This window comes from Manis javanica, chromosome 7 (assembly GCF_040802235.1).
Source record: "Manis javanica isolate MJ-LG chromosome 7, MJ_LKY, whole genome shotgun sequence".
NCBI classification, from domain to species: Eukaryota; Metazoa; Chordata; class Mammalia; order Pholidota; family Manidae; genus Manis; species Manis javanica.
The window spans coordinates 56701023-56719080 of record NC_133162.1 but is presented as its reverse complement, the minus strand read 5'-3'; the positions used below and the strand labels follow the sequence as shown (position 1 = coordinate 56719080).

The 18058-nt window shown below is 37.1% G+C and overlaps 1 protein-coding gene across 5 annotated transcripts in view; it reads left to right on the top strand.

Moving 5' to 3' along the window:
• The window catches only part of BICC1 (BicC family RNA binding protein 1), a 261084-nt gene that overhangs the window by 219929 nt on the left and 23097 nt on the right, over positions 1-18058 (top strand). For all 5 annotated transcript variants that reach the window (XM_037003007.2, XM_037003006.2, XM_073241025.1 and 2 more), the window contains 11 exons: positions 3287-3366; positions 5156-5314; positions 6579-6632; positions 7065-7259; positions 7478-7729; positions 10224-10355; positions 12391-12577; positions 14405-14566; positions 15171-15367; positions 15507-15639; positions 16166-16322. In XM_037003007.2, the coding sequence (XP_036858902.2) occupies positions 3287-3366; positions 5156-5314; positions 6579-6632; positions 7065-7259; positions 7478-7729; positions 10224-10355; positions 12391-12577; positions 14405-14566; positions 15171-15367; positions 15507-15639; positions 16166-16322 (1708 nt within the window). The remainder of the gene's footprint in view (positions 1-3286; positions 3367-5155; positions 5315-6578; positions 6633-7064; positions 7260-7477; positions 7730-10223; positions 10356-12390; positions 12578-14404; positions 14567-15170; positions 15368-15506; positions 15640-16165; positions 16323-18058) is intronic.

Sequence of the window (18058 nt, the reverse complement as noted above, 5' to 3'; positions counted from 1 at the left end):
ACAGCCAGTTAAGTCAATTCCTATATTCAGGGAGCTTGAGGGTTGTTTATAAAGCAATGAATATTATTTTTAGAGAAAATACCTCAAAACTTCCATGCCCAAATTGGAGCTGTCCTTCAAAGCAATTATTTTTTGGGAGAGGGAGGCTATATACTTACTTCCCAATTTCTCTACATCTTTCAGCAATCTTCATGGCTGAACTTTTCTTTGTTTTTATGTTCATTAATGGTTAATGTATTGACTTCCCTTTTTCCATCAAATATTTCCAGAATGGGTCTGAATAAACCATAGACCCTTGTGGTATTATTACATGGACAAGCTTGAACTGTAAAATGTAGCACTCATTGAAAACAGAACTTTCTTACAGAATTTGAAATGAGCATATTGAGTTCAACCTGGAATAAGAGCTCACATCTGGTAGATACCTTTTAAACAAGGGCAAAAAAAAGGGAATGAAAAATGCAATACTGCTAGGCACCTTAGCAATCAAAACCAGAATTTTGCCATGTTTATTTTTCTATGTATTTATTAGACTTGATTATTTAAAAGACCATTTTCCAAACAAGTGACATTTTAGATGGCGGAGACAGTTTGATGTGTGTTGGAGACCATGTATTGTGTATGTTGTGTCTATTTGCGTCCGTTGACAATTTGTATTTTTGGTCACTAGATGGTGCTCTTTCACTTTGAAATGTATTTTCTATTGTGGCTTTTGCTTTTTGTTTATTCTGTTGATGCAGAGATGGTGGAAAATCAAATTATTTTTTAAATTGGATCTGAGGCTTCCTGTCCCTCTACAGATGCATAGAATTTTAATGTGATTATTCAACCTGTAAAGTAATAGGTTTTCAGATTATACCACTCAATACTTAGTGTTAATTTATTTTCTAAGAAAATATATTTTCCTGTAGAAGCATTTTATACTATCTGTACTTGGCCAATAACACATAAGAGACTACAGTTACATTTTTTTAATGTGGTTTAATCTGCTGTGTCCTATAGTTGACTTGAGAATCACTTGGGAAGCCAACAAAATGCCTGTTGCTACATCCTGGAGACTCAGGAAACCTATGTTCTAGCAAGTGCTGCAAGTGAGTCTGATGAGCCGGCAGGTTTTGAGAAGTACTAGGTTCTAATCCTCCACTACAGGAATGAGCACTCCCCATAGAGATGAATGGCAGAGGCAGCCTACAGTAATTCAAACCACACTTCAAGATGGTTAGTACCAGAATCTTGAATGTAGGGAGCTCTTTATGTAAATAGTGCCTAGAGGAATTTTAATGGGTATGATAAGACTATGAAAGCACGTGGTTTGTTTACATAGTATATTAAAATCAGCAGGAATCTGACAGAACAGGCAGTCATGTTAAGGAGCAAGGTGTGAACTTGATGCCATGTGGTGGAGGCTCTCTCTGCTTGTAGTGGTTGGACATCCATTTTGCCCTGCTTTTAGGCTCCCTCACTGTGCAATAGCTGATACTGAAATGGCTTAGAAAGTTTCAACTGATCCTAAGGTCTTTGATCTTCACAGTGTGGTTTTGAGAGGCAAGTGTCAGAGGAAGGATTAAGGAACTGGTAAGAAGCGCCAGAGGCCAAGAGCAGCCACCTGGAGACAGTCAGGAGGAGGCGGGGCTGGGGGTGGTGGCACTGACACAGATCAGCCACAGCTGCGGGATATCGCCCCAGGAGGCCTGAGGCTTTCCTGGCCCTGAAGCTCAGTGGCACTCTGCTGTTGGCCGTGATTGCTCCATCCTGGTCCAGTAGCTTTAGAAAATGGTTTCCTCCTCCCTTCTTGTCCTTTCCTTCCGTTGTCTCACTCTCCCACCTCCCACACCTCAGTTGCTCAACTGTACCTTATGAACACAATGCGTTCCTCATGTTATTGATTTTCAGTGGACTGGGGATCACAATGTCAGGAAGATGTGTGTATTTTGATAAAATCCCCATCAGGTTATTCTCATTTCTTATTCTAGAGGATTAATGGCTTAGAAGGATTTAGGCAGAACTGCCTGTTAATTGTGAAAGGTGCTCAGCAAATACTTGCTAACTCTGACCTGAGCTGCCGTTTGTGCATGAAGGACTTAGAGAAAGTGGTGTGTCATAGGCAGGCAGTGAGATGGGCATTCCTGATGCTCGTGGTGGTTGTGGTGACAAGGGCGATGGTGGCGAATCATCTCTGTTGCTCAGCTGTGTCACTAAAGCCAATGGTCTAGACATTCGGCCTCTCCCAGGGTGTGCTGGGTTTCTGTCAGGCCAACTCAGGGGTACAGAACACCTGGATTGTTGGGAAGACTTGGAAACCTGATTCAGGAGAGAACTGAAGTGGCACGTCCTCCCCTGGAGCTTTGGCTCTGATGTCTCTCTCCTTCTGGAAGATTCCAGCTTGGCCAACTGCCTCCCCTCCCTTAAGCCTTTACTCAGATCTCACTTTCTCAGGGAGGCCTGATGCCCAGACCCCCGCTCATTGCTGGAACCCCTGGTCCTTTTGTCTTGTTCTCCTTTTTCTTTTCTTTTTAAAATAACAGTTATGTTCTAATATACCAGATAATTTATTTGGTTCATTTTTGACTCTATGTGGTCTGTCAGGTCCACCTGGACAGGGGTCTTTTTCATCACTGATACAGTCCCTAACCCCTAGAGTAGTGCCTAAGAGAGGTTCAGAAAAGATTTGCTGAATGAATGAGTTCTTTCCTATGTAACATTCTGTGGCGGCCATAAACAGTAGTAGTAACATACATTAGTCACTTAAGGCTAATTCAGGATAAATATTAAATATTCTTGAATGAAATTACCATATAATTTAGAGTATGGATCCAGAGTTGAAAGACACTGGATTATAGTGAACAAGCTTCTGAGTGGTTTTCTGGGGCAAGTTACTGAACTGCTCTGAGCCTTAGGTTCCTCTGTAAATGATCTCACGAAGCTGTGGTGTAGATTAAATGAGTTAATGCACTTAAAGCCTTAGAACAGGGCCAAATGTGGCAAGAGATCAATTAATAAATTGAATTTATAGACTCCTCACTTACTTAAAAAATAATTATATGACATACTTATTTTGCAGTTAAGTTTAAAGCAAATGGTTAGCTAGTTGTCAGAAGGGAAAAGAATCACAGATAAATGCACAATTTGGATCTTTTCCGTATTCCTGTTTTTATTACAATGACAACACATAGAATGAATCAAACATTGAATTTATTATGGAATCTCTTTTCTTGTAACATCACTTTTAAAGCAGTGTTTAGGATTTCACATGAGCCCTTTTTTTGTGTTTTTGATTTTTTTACAGATCCCCATATTAAGGTTTCTGGAAAGAAAGAAGATGTTAAGGAGGCCAAGGAAATGATCATGTCTGTCTTAGACACAAAAGTAAGTGAATGATAAGGACACTCAGATGTCAGAATCTTGTCTCTGCAAGGGCTACTTCATGCTGTTATGAAAGAACCATTTGGAGAAGAAAAACCAAGAGAAAGTAATGGTGGGTTTTAAAATAAGCACATGTGATTCTACAGTGGATGTGAAGTTCTGTTTTAAAATTTGAGTAGGTTATCTCCTGTTGGGCAATTGAATAATATTATACAAACAAATGCATGTGTGTATAGGTGTGTGTGTGTGTGTGTGTGTGTACATATATAAACATATGTATGTATATATATGTACCATCTTCAGAAATACATATTGACCCCCATCAGTATAGGGCTAGGAATAAAGATTGCAAGCATTAGCTTATTTGCCTTTATGATGCCAGTAGAAAACCAGAATGATCTTCTGTATAGCTGTATGTGTGTGAGGGCATGAAATTTGACACTCTCTCTTGTACATTCTCCCTCTCTCTCTACAAGTATGTGTTTAGAGAGATAATAGAGAAATTTAAATATGTTGAAAGGTATACTCATTTGTGGGAATATTATTTTAATAAACACTACTGAGTCACTTACTGTATATTATGTACTTTGCTAAGCATGTTGTAAATATTGATTTGCTTAATCCTCATAACTCAGCACAGAGATATTAGGGAGTTTGCCCAGCTCCAAGAGCTGATAAATGGGGAGTTGGGATTCAAATCCAGGCTGTCTGGTTCTTAACCACTATGTTTTGCCACCTGGTATTTCACGGAAATGTTTTTTGATCTCTTGATCTTCTGTTTTCTTGTTCTTTTTTTATTTTTAAGAATTATTCACCTTATAAATATAAAAATTCTAGAATTCCTCTCCCCCCTCCCCCCCCAAAAAAGAAAATCTTTTCCTGGTATTCCAAAGGTTAAACTCAAAGAGTAACTAAGTTTAAAACTCAGAGTATTTAATGGATATGTTTAAAATTTAAGAATTCAGAACATGTAAAACTATTGATACTTTTAATAGCTTATATTTTGACTTTTATTTCCTGAGAATCAAAGAATTTCAATATCAGTCTCATAAATGAGAAGATTTCCCATCGTCTTTATAATTTTACAACACTAAGTTTCCCAAAATTAAATATATGGATTCCAATATGACCATGATTAATATCTTAGAATTTTACTTTTTGTTTTAATATAGCTCATCTTGTATTGGTTTACATAAGCCATTTTTTCTTTTTCTTTTTTTTTTTTTACTGCTAGAGATCTACGCTTTGTGATCTCTTACTCTTTTTCCAGTGCGAATAATAGATCTTAACTTTGTAAAATTTGACATATGGTAGTAGACAAGTTGTGAAAATAACACTTGTAAATATTTTTTAATTGTATTTTGGTTTTATTTCTAGTTTTCTCTGAAGTTCAGCAGCTCTAATATACATAAAGTCAGTCTTGTCATTGTTTTAATCTGTTTTTAGTTATTTGAATTAAATGTTTCATGGATGTCTATTAAAGAAAAAAGTGAGTAATTTATTTGTAATTGTTCCTGGCTTTATTTAAATGCTACTTAAAAAAATATGTTGGTAAAGAATGTATCTTTCTATTTCTTTTGACAAACTTATCTTTCAATGAGAATTTTTTTTTTTAGAGCCAAAAGAGAAATAGATGGAAATTGAACATTGATAGATTGAGATGATCTTATTAAAAAATCTGTCAGATCTTATCAGGGTCACTTTTTGTTACTGTTCCCTTGGGGTGAAGGTGTTGTAAGGAGTTGCTCCTTCCTGTACATTCATAAAGAAGTAATATGTTGTTTCCACATAGAGCAATCGGGTCACCTTGAAGATGGATGTTTCACATACAGAACATTCTCATGTAATCGGCAAAGGGGGCAACAATATTAAAAAAGTGATGGAAGAAACAGGATGCCACATCCACTTTCCAGATTCCAACAGGAATAACCAAGCAGAGAAAAGCAACCAGGTGCCTTGCCTTTTCCCATGAACTTTTGTGGGACACATTAAAGACTAATTTTCCATAGGCATATCTTTCGTGGGAGATGAGAGCGAAAAAGTAATCATGGAGGTGGCATGGAGTAGAGAGTGTATGACCCCCTCCACAGAGACTCGAGATTCTCTGCTATTTTGAAAAAATGAGCTGTCAGTGGGCCATAAACTCTTGATCTCTAAGTGGTTGGTAGAGGAGAGGGGAGGATGTGATGGTGGCATTAAATGAAGACCCTAAGGAAAGGCTCAGAACATATGTGAGTTAGGAAAGAACCTGAGAGCTTTGCCTGGTCCAAGCGCCTGTCCATTCCTGGGGTTCTGTCTGTGGTATCGCACAAATGCTCCTCTGCGTCCTCCAGGTCACCTACTGAGAGGCAACACATGAGTGCCCGACTTGCTCATATTGACTGCATTATGTCTGTCTTTAGTTTATACACATTTTTTCTAGTCTTGGGTTTGGAAACAAATGGAAGTTCACCTGTCCACATGAAAGCACTTTCAGTACTTGAAGAACAGTATTATTGTGTTATTTGGAAGTTTTCTCTCTTCTAACCTAATCAATCACCATACTAGAAACTACGTTGGCCACAAAGATGAATAAGTTTTAGTCTTTTTCTCTGTGGGAACTAATGGTGACAGTGGCACTCACACATATGGAGCTAGATAGTAAGCCATGGTAAAAACAAAACAAAACAAGGGCAGTATTCAAAACATCTGACAGCTGGCATGGCCCTAAGAGCAGTCTCGTGTGTCCCCACACCCTTCCTCTAATGCCAGTATTCTTTAGCTGGTGGATCCTGGGAAAGGCCAGCAATCCCAGGAGAGGGCTAGAGGAGGGTGTTTGAATGATAATTTTCTACCAACTAGCATGAAAATAGTTCAGTATTTTGAGAACCTAGAGCAGCAGTATCAGCATATTTTATTGATTCTCATCTAGTATGCAAAGAGTTTAAACAAAAGGGAGAAAATGCAGTGAATAAGAGAAATCATACGGGGAGCAGGATGGCTTCCTGGGGCCTGTGAGGTTGTAGGTAAGTCCAGGGAGTGATGTAACTGACACAGACTACTTGAGGAGCTCACTAAAATGCAAATTCTGATGAAGCAGGTCTAGGTTGGTGCCTGAGATCCTTCCTTTTTTGTTTTGTTGTAGACAGCACTTTGAGTAGCAAGGATGTAGATAACTGGAAGAGCAGATGTGGGTTCAATCTAAATAAATCTTTCTGTTCTCTTTATTTTTGCAGGTCTCTATAGCAGGACAACCAGCAGGAGTAGAATCTGCCCGAGTTAGAATTCGGGTAACTATTTATTATTTTAACACTGTAAATCAATGCTAGCAATGTTTGCATTACAAAGCAATAAGATATCATAATTTATTAATTTACAACCAAATCATATGTTCAATGGGTAGGACAAAGTGACAAAAGTTGTTTTAATTTGTTGAAGATATTTCTTAGAGATGTTCTGAGTTTTACTGGGCTCAATTTCTCTGATTTTGAATTGATCAAAAAGAGGCCTGAAGAAAATGCCATAGGCAGTTTACTTTACAAACTCTGCCATTTTCACAAAAGACTCCTTTCATTTAAGAAACTGTAGTCTACCCAAGCTTATGTTTATAATAACAGCAATTTACATTCTAGAATTCCATCCTCAGAAAAGAATGAATGAGTCATACACATGCCTACGTGTATAATGATTTAACTGCCTTGGTTCTCATAATTTCATTTTAGGAGCTGCTTCCTTTGGTGCTGATGTTTGAGCTACCGATTGCTGGAATTCTTCAACCAGTTCCCGATCCCAATTCCCCCTCTATTCAGCACATATCACAAACATACAACATTTCAGTGTCATTTAAGCAACGTTCCCGAATGTATGGTGCTACGGTGATAGTACGAGGATCTCAGAATAACACAAGTGCCGTGAAGGTAGGCAATTGGGATCATGCTGAACATAAATGTACAACTCACACAAGTTTTATTTTTAAATTCAGACTGATTTGTTTTTCAGAAATTTCTCCCTTCTTACATTCTGGATTATAGAATGTTCTGAATTTTTCCATAGCTGTTAAAAGCGTGCTAGACTCTTGCTGTGCTCGTGGACAGTTGTGCTGTGGGATTATTTCCCTCCCACTCTTTTCTCCTAGGAAGGAGCCGCCATGCTGTTGGAACACCTAGCCGGGAGCTTGGCATCGGCCATTCCTGTGAGCACACAGCTCGATATCGCTGCTCAGCATCATCTCTTTATGATGGGTCGGAATGGGAGCAACATCAAACATATCATGCAGAGAACGGGTGCTCAGATCCATTTTCCTGATCCCAGTAATCCACAAAAGAAATCCACCGTCTACCTCCAGGGCACCATTGAGTCTGTCTGTCTTGCAAGGCAATATCTCATGGTAGGTTTACTGAAATAGGGTTAAAGAAATATTTTTTTTCACTCTCTGGGTACAGTGTGTGTTACTGTACACACCATTCTAATGTGTATTTGTGAAAGCACTTTGGAAGCCTGGTCGGGGAAGAAGTTTCTCGGCAAAAGGAAGTAAAGCAAGAGGAAGGTACGTGCTGCCCTGCAGCCTTAGTTTCATTGCATAGCTCAGCAATTTCTTTACAGCTTTTTTTTTTGACTTAGACTAAACACAGAAGAGGTTACAATGAAATCATTTGCTGTATTTTGTAGAAGGTGATAATTTTCATCTGATATGTGGTAATAATTTGCGTTTGACAAAGAATGGCTTCTGTTTAAACAAAAAAGTTTACTTTTTAAATTTTAGCCTGAAAGACATAAATTTTGGTAGCATGAAACATTTGAACATTTTGCAGATCTCTGATACAATGTTTAAAAATGCTGTTTAAGCCACAAATTTGAGTGTCATGAATTAAAGAAAAATAGCAGAATTATATAATTCAAAACTGTTTCCAGTTTATAATTTGCCATATTTCTGTTCTTCCTCAGTGTGCTTAAAAACCCGGTGTGTATGTAGGTTGATATAAAGTAACAAAATGTAGTGACATAATGTGTATTCAGAAATATTCTTATTAAAAATACCATTGTATTCTCCTATGTAGAACTTGACCTTTAGTGACATTTGAATCAGTAAGCTTCAGTTGTGACCTTTGCTATATTAACTTGCAGAATTCACTTTTAAGAAACTTTCAGAAAATCCAAATTTGTATTATTGATTCCATTTCTCTGACAGATGAGAATTTGTTATGATCATTAAAGATTATAACACATAATTTTAAGAAATTATTTTGTGAAAATAATTTTTTAGCCAAGCGTATTTTTTCAGGCCCCTTTTAATATATTACTGGTTAGGTAGCATATATTCCTCTCCACAGATTATTATGATTTCTCTTCATATTTTCTTTTTCTGCTTTTCAAGTTCTTTAGATATTATTTTGAGTTCAGTGAACTTTTTCAAGCATTTGACAGTTTTGAATTCATATGCATAATTTGACCATATCTGTCAAAAATAAAGGTTTGCAACAAGGCATATTATTATTGTACTATATTGAAAGGATGGGGAGAGGTAAATTTAAAGGCTTTAACCTGTATTTTAAACACCATCACCTTTTTTTTTTAAATAGCAGTGTCCTTACAAAAATCACTCTTATTCACAAGAGAAATGGAACATAGTGATTTCATTTTAATACTACTATGTTTGACGGCAACTTCTCCTGATACTTATGTAGAAAACCCAGGAGTCAGTGGGCCAGCACTGAGTATCCTGTGCATCAGAAAAAGTATGGAATGTGGTTCCTATACTCAGTAGATTAGGCACCAGGAAGAAAGCGTCAGAGAAAAAAACAAGTGCTGAGCTCTGCAGCGCCAAAAAAAGTGAGATAGTAAAAAGAAGGAATAGTAGCAGTATACTCCAGGAAGGGGGTAAGGTTTGAGCTGCATCAGAAGAGAAGTATGACTTGGGTTGGTGAAGAAGCCTTTGGTGAGTTAAAATACCAATGTAGAGAATCTATTTAAAAGTGAGTCGAAAGGCTGGTCTAGCCTGGAGGAAGGGGCGGACATGTAGACATATAGACCTGTGATTGCTCAAGCAGAGCCAGACCAAATTGTAGAGATCTTTAAATGCTGATACATGTTTAGATTTAATTGAAGAAACATTTAAAAGCTACAACTGTAAGTTTGTGAGCAAGAACACAAGATTAGTACCCTTGATGTGGTTGAGAATCTAGTTTCTGGCATCACTAACAAAACAGAAGTCAGAGAATGGAAGAATTTTCTTAGGTAGAGTGGGGATAATTTAAGGGCCAAAAACAGAAACTTAAGACATGTAATTTTGTCATCTAAAAGAGTTTCTGCCCGTCAACATTGTTTCTACACTAGCCCTCTAAGCTTTGTGAACAATGTAATCTAGCTTACTGTTAATCAACTGTATTCCAATGAAAAATAATATTACATTGGTTTCAGATTTACAAATAGTGATTGGATAATTATATTCATTGCTAAATGCTCACTACGGTAAGTGGAGTTACTCCCACTTACCATACTGAGATATTACATTACTATTGGTTGTATTTCCTATGCTGTCCTCACATTCTTGTGATTAATTTATTTTATAATTTGCAGTTTGTACTTCTTTATCCCCTTCACATATTTTGACCATCCCCTCACCTACAATCTACAGTCTGTATTCATGGGTCATTTTTTTTTTTTAAGATTCCACATTAAAGTGAAATCAGGTGGTATTTGTTTTTCTCCGTCTGACCTATTTCACTTAGCATTATACCCTGTAGGTCCATAAGTAAGCTTTAATACTTTGGTTTACTCTTTAAATCCATAAAATATAATTTTATTTGTAGGCATGTTAAATTATCAGATTTTTAAATGAGTAACTTTTTACCTTCTACACTTTCTATTATGACATTACCTAGGGTTGTCTTCCTCTTGTGCTGATGTTTGATATGAAGGAAGAAATTGAAGTTGATCCACAGTTCATTGCTCAGTTGATGGAACAGCTTGATGTCTTCATCAGTATTAAACCAAAGCCAAAACAGCCAAGCAAGGTTGGTTCAGAGTATGGACTCAGAAAACCATGTATTACATCACATTCTATATTGTTTTATTTTTGTATAAATGTGTATTTGTATATACATGGAACCATATTATAATTAATATGTATATTTATATTATATATTATATTAAGTTATATAAATGTAAATTTTAATAACATTCATGATGGATCTTTTTTATATATGTGTTGGTTTTTGGAGTTCATTTTTAGTGACTATTATCTTTTGTAAATTTATGAGAAGGAAAGAGAAAACATTTTTTTATTAATTTGCAATCTGGTAACTTTAAGCTTTACTAAGTTACCAGAAAGTTGATAAGACTAAACAGTGTGTTATGTGTTATGTGTATGTGTACATATACAAAATGCAATTCCAAAAACATTTAGTTTCTTACTGTTTGTGAGCCCTGGAGATTTAACAATAGGTGCCCATCTCTTTAATAAATTCCTTAAATAATAGTGTCCCCAGGTCAGCCTTTCTGAAACTTCCCTAAGATGTTGCAAAATTTCATTAATTACATGTACAGTCAAAATTTAATGGGACAAATATGATGATATAATGCTAGTGAGAATATAAGGAAAGAGGAATGTTCTTACGTAAATATTGTATAAATTGGCACAACCTCTGAAGAGCAATTTGGCACAATCCCATCACATAATGCCCTATCCCCAGCAATTTTACTTCTAGTTACACTCCCCTAAAGAAACCTTTGTAACAGAAGTCAAAGGCCAAGAATTGTGTTGAATAAAAAAAGCAAGTTGCATTTACTAAGTGATAACCTTTATGTATATATTTTATTATAATGACTAAAACCCAAACAGTTGTGCTTTCCATTTTTAATTTCTAAACTATAACTCTTATCATAGAAACATAAGGGTATATGTATAATATACATAATTTTATGAATATCCAATAATGTGGTCTTCAGTGTCCAACTTAAACAATCATGCCTTCTTCAAAAGGAAGCTTTCAAAAGGAAAAAGTAAAATTGATTCTAAGGGAGCTTGATATAATGAGTTTAAAATTAGAGAATAAGACATTAATTTTATGTATTGTGAAACTTCATGCATGACCAAGCTGGGCTGACTAGAGTCACTGTAGATACCATGAAGAAAAGGTAAAGGCAGAAAAGACGTTTGAGGACTTGTGAATATGAAGGTGGTCAGGCACGACAAGAATTCCTGGAGTTCAGTCAGCAGTGAGCTGAGGTCAGGGGAAACAGGTTGGGAGTGGGAGTTCTGAAGCCTTGCAGCATCACCCCAGGGCTGTTTTGTTGTGCCCAGCTGGCCCCAGGGCAGAGGGCTGCTTTAACTCCTTTGTCAGCCACAGATTTCCTTTATTGTCCATTGGAGGCTTTCCCCCTTTGGTTCACATTTCCTATTTTCTAGATAAGTCCCTTGAGACAAAAAAAAAAAAGGATTTTTTGCTTGGAAATCTATTTTACCATAAACTTGGCCATAGATGTGTCATCAGTGAGGAAGAGTGCTACCTCAAGGTCTATTAGCTACCTAGTAGACTGTAAATGTCAAATGTAAGAGACTGTTATTATGTAGTCTATATATGGTTACAGGTTTGTTTTAATAAGATGAGATATGAGAGGAGAGGAAAGCTTCAATGTAAAGGCAAGGGATGTAAACAAGAATGGACCACAGAGATGGAACCATGTTCCAGTGCCCTGACTGCCCCCTCACGCTGTGCTGTGACCTTGGCTAAGTCCCTGTCCTCCCAGAATGTGAATAATAATTCCTGCCCTGTAAGACTTGGGCAGGAATGGGAATATATGTGCAGCTTCCGTCACAGTTCCTGGAACACAGGACACACCCAATAAATGGTAGTAACATTTCATGGTTGTACCAAAAGGAGTAAACTTAAGAAATAAGTGTTAAGAATTTGCAGTTGATTTTAAAGCACCTTTAAAATATTCCCTGAGTGGAATTCTTATTACCATATTCATTCCTCACCCACCTCCCCCATTCATTGTAGACTACTCGCGTGTCACTTTTTTCTTTCCCATTATGTGTTTTCATAGTCTGTGATTGTGAAAAGTGTTGAGCGAAATGCCTTAAATATGTATGAAGCAAGGAAATGTCTCCTCGGACTTGAAAGCAATGGGGTTACCATAGTAACCAGTCCGTCCCCAGCATCGTGCCCAGCTGGCCTGGCATGTCCCAGCCTGGATATCTTAGCTTCAGCAGGCCTCGGACTCACTGGACTAGGTATAAAATTTATTATTATAGTGCTTCTTAGTCACTTGGGGATTGCTTATCCAGTTCCCTTTCTTTCTGCCATTTGGGGCTACATTTTAAAGGCTATTTTTTTCCCTCTTCAGGCCCTTACTTAGATCAGGTGAAAAGCAGCAGAACTAGAATCAATCCATCTTGGTTTTTTGCTAGACTCTGTGGATTTCTGTTACCCAGATTCTTTTTATTTTGGCATAAATAATCAAGGTCTGACTGTTTTATTTTCAGCGGCTGTATTTGTTCTTCTAAATTAAGAATGCTATCCAGAGTGAAGTGAGCAGGCTGACTAATTCAGTGTTTGTTCTCTCTTTCATTTGCAATAATGCCATCAGTCCCTAGAGATAAAGATTATCCAGTTTGCTTTCCAAACAGTAATTGCAAATTTGTATGAGGGGTAGGGAGGGGGAGGTGAAAGCATAGAAAGCCCAGAGCCCCCACTCCAAAGACCTGCCTCGCCCAGACACAAAGCTTGTCCAGCCTGAGGCCACCGGCGGGACCGAGTAGACCTGTACCTAGGCGAGGAACACAGATGAGAGAGCAGCGTCAGCTCTGTGTTTAAGCTCTTTAAGAAAGTAGTGTGAGCCCTTAATAGTCATGGTGAACATGTGTCACCTCATTTGTACGTTCACATCCCAGGCGGAAACTGGTTGCACCGTGACAATTTGCGAGGTTCACTACTTCCTTGCACATTTTCAGTGGCCTTTATATAAAAATTAATGTAATAACCCAAGCACATCATTGTGTCTCATTCAGTGTTGATTTGAGACAGAAAAAGATATGCTCAGCAGTCTTTAACTTTTTTTCTAGTAGCTATTCTTGCTTTTCAAAAATATAGTATGTCTGTAAGATGATTAAGATTCTGAGTAGCCCTGCCTAGACACCATCACAATAGAGACAAAGTCTTTCCCCCTTCTTGGCCACTGATCTCCCAAAGTTATCCCTTACACGGGAGAGCTGCAAAGAGTAATAACAATACAACATTGCATGTGAATCAGGAAATGCCAGTCAGGTAGCTTAGCAGGAACTGAGTTACTAGAGAGAGAAAAAAAGTGAGCAAAGATTCAGAGTTACTCAAATTTTTAAATGTTTTCATGGCTAGACCTATCCTATGATACTTAATGCTTTAAGTATTCCTGAAGCCTTGTATACAAATTCACATTTTACTTTAGAACATATTTTAAGGGAATTACTAAAATGAAACATTAAATCCTAAAACCAGCAAAAAAAAAACCCAAAACAAAAAACATTTCTCTGAAAAAATTTTCATACACATTGAGATGGATTCAAAGAAGTAATGTGTGTGTTTGACATACATGTGAAAACTGTTCCAGGTAGCTTGGCCTATCTGCGGATTTGCCAAATGGGGCCATTCTAATGCAGGAAAATATTCCCCTGTTCACTGCTAATTTTAAGTGCTTTGAAAAGAGTTTCTTTGGAAGCAGATGATAACTGAATTATGCAGAGAAATAAAAATGGATTTTCACTTGAGCAGAATTTTGTTCATCCTGGCTAGTTGAAATAAATGCAAAGCAGGTGGCTGTGCCCATTGACCCCAACTGCTTCCCTGGCTTGGGTACACTACCTTCCATTTTCTGATTAGCATCTCTTTGTGGATAAGCTGGGTCCTGTACTGGAGTTCTGTCGTGCAGTATTTCATGTGAATATTTGAAAAAAGGTAATCTGTTGCTCATATTTGGAAATAATCAGATTATATCAGTGTGCATTGCAAATGGCAGTATTGGTGCCATCTGTATTTTAAAATCTTGAATGTATGCATATTGACTTTATATTCATTTATTACAGGTCTTTTGGGGCCCACCACCTTATCTCTAAATACTTCAACAACCCCGAACTCGCTCTTAAATGCTCTTAATAGTTCAGTCAGTCCTTTGCAAAGTCCAAGCTCTGGCACCCCCAGCCCCACATTGTGGGCACCCTCACTTGCTAATACATCAAGTGCTACAGGTCAGTATCATTTAAGTACAACCAAAGGCATGTATTCTTAGGTATTATCAGTTTTTAAATAAAATTTACTAGTGGTTCCATTTCCTTAGGGGAAAATTTATGGTTCAAAGCATATTGCAGCCAAAGAGAAATTCCCTAATGTGTACATTAGTTAAAATGAAGCATAATATAGCAATAAATTTTTTGTAGATCTAAAGTATAATCTTCAAACGTGACAAGCAAATCAGGAAACAGAACGTGATGTACAGAAAACCATGGCAATGATACATGTAGGTCACTGACCTGCAATTAGGTAATGTAGGTTCTAGTTGGACATATTTGCTTGGTGGTCATATGCTAAGTCTAGCTGGTTTTCTCATCAATGCAGTGACAAACTTGGTTTAAATATTTAGCTTAAATATTCAAGTATTGTTCCATTTTAACATTCATTTGTGTTTTTATAGTAATGTTAAGCTTATTATTTACAGAGAGGTATCAAAATGGAAATTCTCTTCTGAATTTACAGCAACAAAAATGATGGTTTTGTTGTTACTGAAAATAATAAAATAATGCTTGTTGATTCTGAGCTTTGTCCTAATATCTGTCTTCATGAATATTGTTACAGGTTTTTCTGCTATACCACACCTTATGATTCCATCTACTGCCCAAGCCGCATTAACCAATATTTTGTTGTCTGGAGTGCCCACCTATGGGCATACAGCTCCATCTCCTCCTCCTGGCCTGACTCCTGTTGATGTCCATATCAACAGTATGCAGACAGAAGGCAAAAAAATCTCTGCTTCTCTAAATGGACATGCACAGGTAATGCCCTTCAGCTAGAATGATGTGATCTGTGCCATCTGTAAGAGATAAGCCTCTGGTAATGTATATTTATATTTCCTCCTGAAGTGAACATAGGATTGTGACCATATCTGTATGTTATTTTCTATTATTATTTCAGTCTCCAAATATAAAATATGGTGCAATATCCACTTCATCACTTGGAGAAAAAGTGCTGAGTGCAAATCGTGGTGATCCATCCAGACAAACAACTGGATCTGAGCAGGCAGCTTCCAAATCAAACCCTGCAGAAGGTATCTTTCCTGCTGAACGTCAGCTTAGTCCAGTATCTGGATAAAGGGGGTTATAGAAAGTTTATGCAGCACTTTTGTATTGGTTTTGTTATCAAGTTAGGACTCATCCTGCCTCAAGTATGCAGAAACACAGCATCTTGAATGAAATTCCAAAGAACATGGTGAAAGATAAACGAAAATGCATTTTCTACAGAAAGAATCACGTTCCTATTACATGGGAACCTCCTTGATTAAAGTGAATGCAATTGTGTAACTGAAGAGGATCAATTTACTAAATGTATATATGTAATTTTTTTTCCAAGTAGAGTATTTCTTTACATAGCCCTTTTTCACATCTAACAAAAATATGAGGGTCTTCTCTTCAAATTTCATCTTGAGTTTTTGAGATGGCTAGAATTTGCTTAGGTGTTATCTTTGGGGCTGAAAGGGTTGTGTCTCTGTAGGTTTGGAATCTGATTAGTTTCCATTGCAGGTCATTGTTGATGGTAAGGTGATGTTGGGATGCTCTTTTCTTTCCTTTCTGCAGGTTGTAATGATGCTTTTGTTGAAGTAGGCATGCCTCGGAGTCCTTCCCATTCCGGGAATGCTGGTGACTTGAAACAGATGCTGGGTCCCTCCAAAGTTTCCTGCGGCAAGAGGCAGACAGTAGAACTATTGCAAGGCACGAAAAACTCGCACTTACAGTATGTATTTTAATCTTTAGAAGCCTTTGATCCTTTGAAAGAAACTATATAACAGGCTGCATTTGTTTTAAACTCAACACTTAGTGCTCTTTGTTTTAAGTGAGTTGATCTTATCCACAATTTTTTTCATTTCTCTTTATAATTATCTTTTCTATTTCCTTAAAAATTTTTATTAAGCAGTAATATCTGGTAATTTTTATCTTTATATCTTCTCTACAGTCCCAACCTCCCTTTGGCTGGTTTGGTTAATAGCTGGATCCTCCAAACCATATACATGGATCTGAAACTATAACATTCTCTCAGCTCTTCAGAAATCCACAGGGCAATTTTTACTCTCTGATTTTTGTTAGAAGTTCTCCAGCTGTGAATTCTACTTTATTGTGCTTTGAATTTCTAGCTTAAATCATGGCTCCCCTGTTCCAAGGTAGTTAACTTCTTACTTTGGTAATAAACACTCATCAGTATTATGATTTCATTCATTACAAATTACAGTGAGTATAAACACGTATGTTGTATTAAATATAATTCTCCCTTGCCATAGCACAGTTACAAATGTGTTATCCATTTTTCTTTCCTTCATTTATTTTATTTTTTCAAATAAGCAGTCTATTCACATTTTTTAAAAAAGCAAAATAATGGAAAGCTTCTGCTTTGAATGGTTTTGCTGCCACCCATCTCCATCTGCCCAATTTCCTCTACGGTCTTATTTGTTTTATTCTATATCCTTACAGAGCAAAGTATCTTTAGGCAAATATAGCATCTATATTCCTATTTTCTCTTTCGCTTACCAAAATCTTTTGCTTTTATAAACTCCACAGTCAGTTACTGTTGTTCCCAGTTTGTCCAAATCTGCTTTATCTGTTTTTCTTTACTTTTTAGTAATACTCCAAATTAACATTATTTAGTATGAATAATGTTAGAGAAATGGTTTTGCTTTCTTTTCTATATTGAAGTATCAGTATATATCTATTCCTGTCATCATTAGTGTGTTCTAAACTTACTCTCATCTGAATTAAGCTACAGCCTCTGGAATGGTCTCCCTGCCTCCAATCTTTCAATCAGTCCTTTAGTTTGTTTCAGTGTTTTTCAAACACACAAGTCTGATGTTGTCACACTGTAGCTTTCAAACCACCAAGGATCTACATCATGTGCTCCCTCCCCTGCACTTAATGCTGTTCCCTCCCAGTTGCAGTTCTCCTGGTGAACCTGTGGATTCCCTTTAAAATCCTCTGTGAAGCTCTGTGAGCTTTTGTCAAGCAAACAAAGTTCATTGCTCCTCTTTTTGTATTCCAGTAGCCCTTTATAGATTCCTCTGAATTCCCCTGGTATCACTGAATAATGAGTGATAAAAGAAAGAATGAACAAGTCAGCTGTTTGACTAATACTGCTCTTATTTTTGTTATACTTGGGCTTACCAAGGAGTTGGCTTTGAACTCGCAGGGCATTATAAGGCGGTACCACTTCTTGTAATTTGGATAATCATTCCCCATTTTAAGAAACCCTTTCTTCCCATGGCCCTTCCCAGGTGTTGGAGGGCCTGGGACAAATATTTCTTATTTGTCTGCTGACTTTATCGCAGCAGATTTGTTACCAGTATCATACACACGTCACATACACGAACGGAGTCATCTGCATGCCTTCAAATTGACTCATGTCTATTTAGACTACATATGCATAGTTCATTGATATCTCCTTGATGTATCAAAATTATAAATCTTATCTGTAGGTCTACTCCA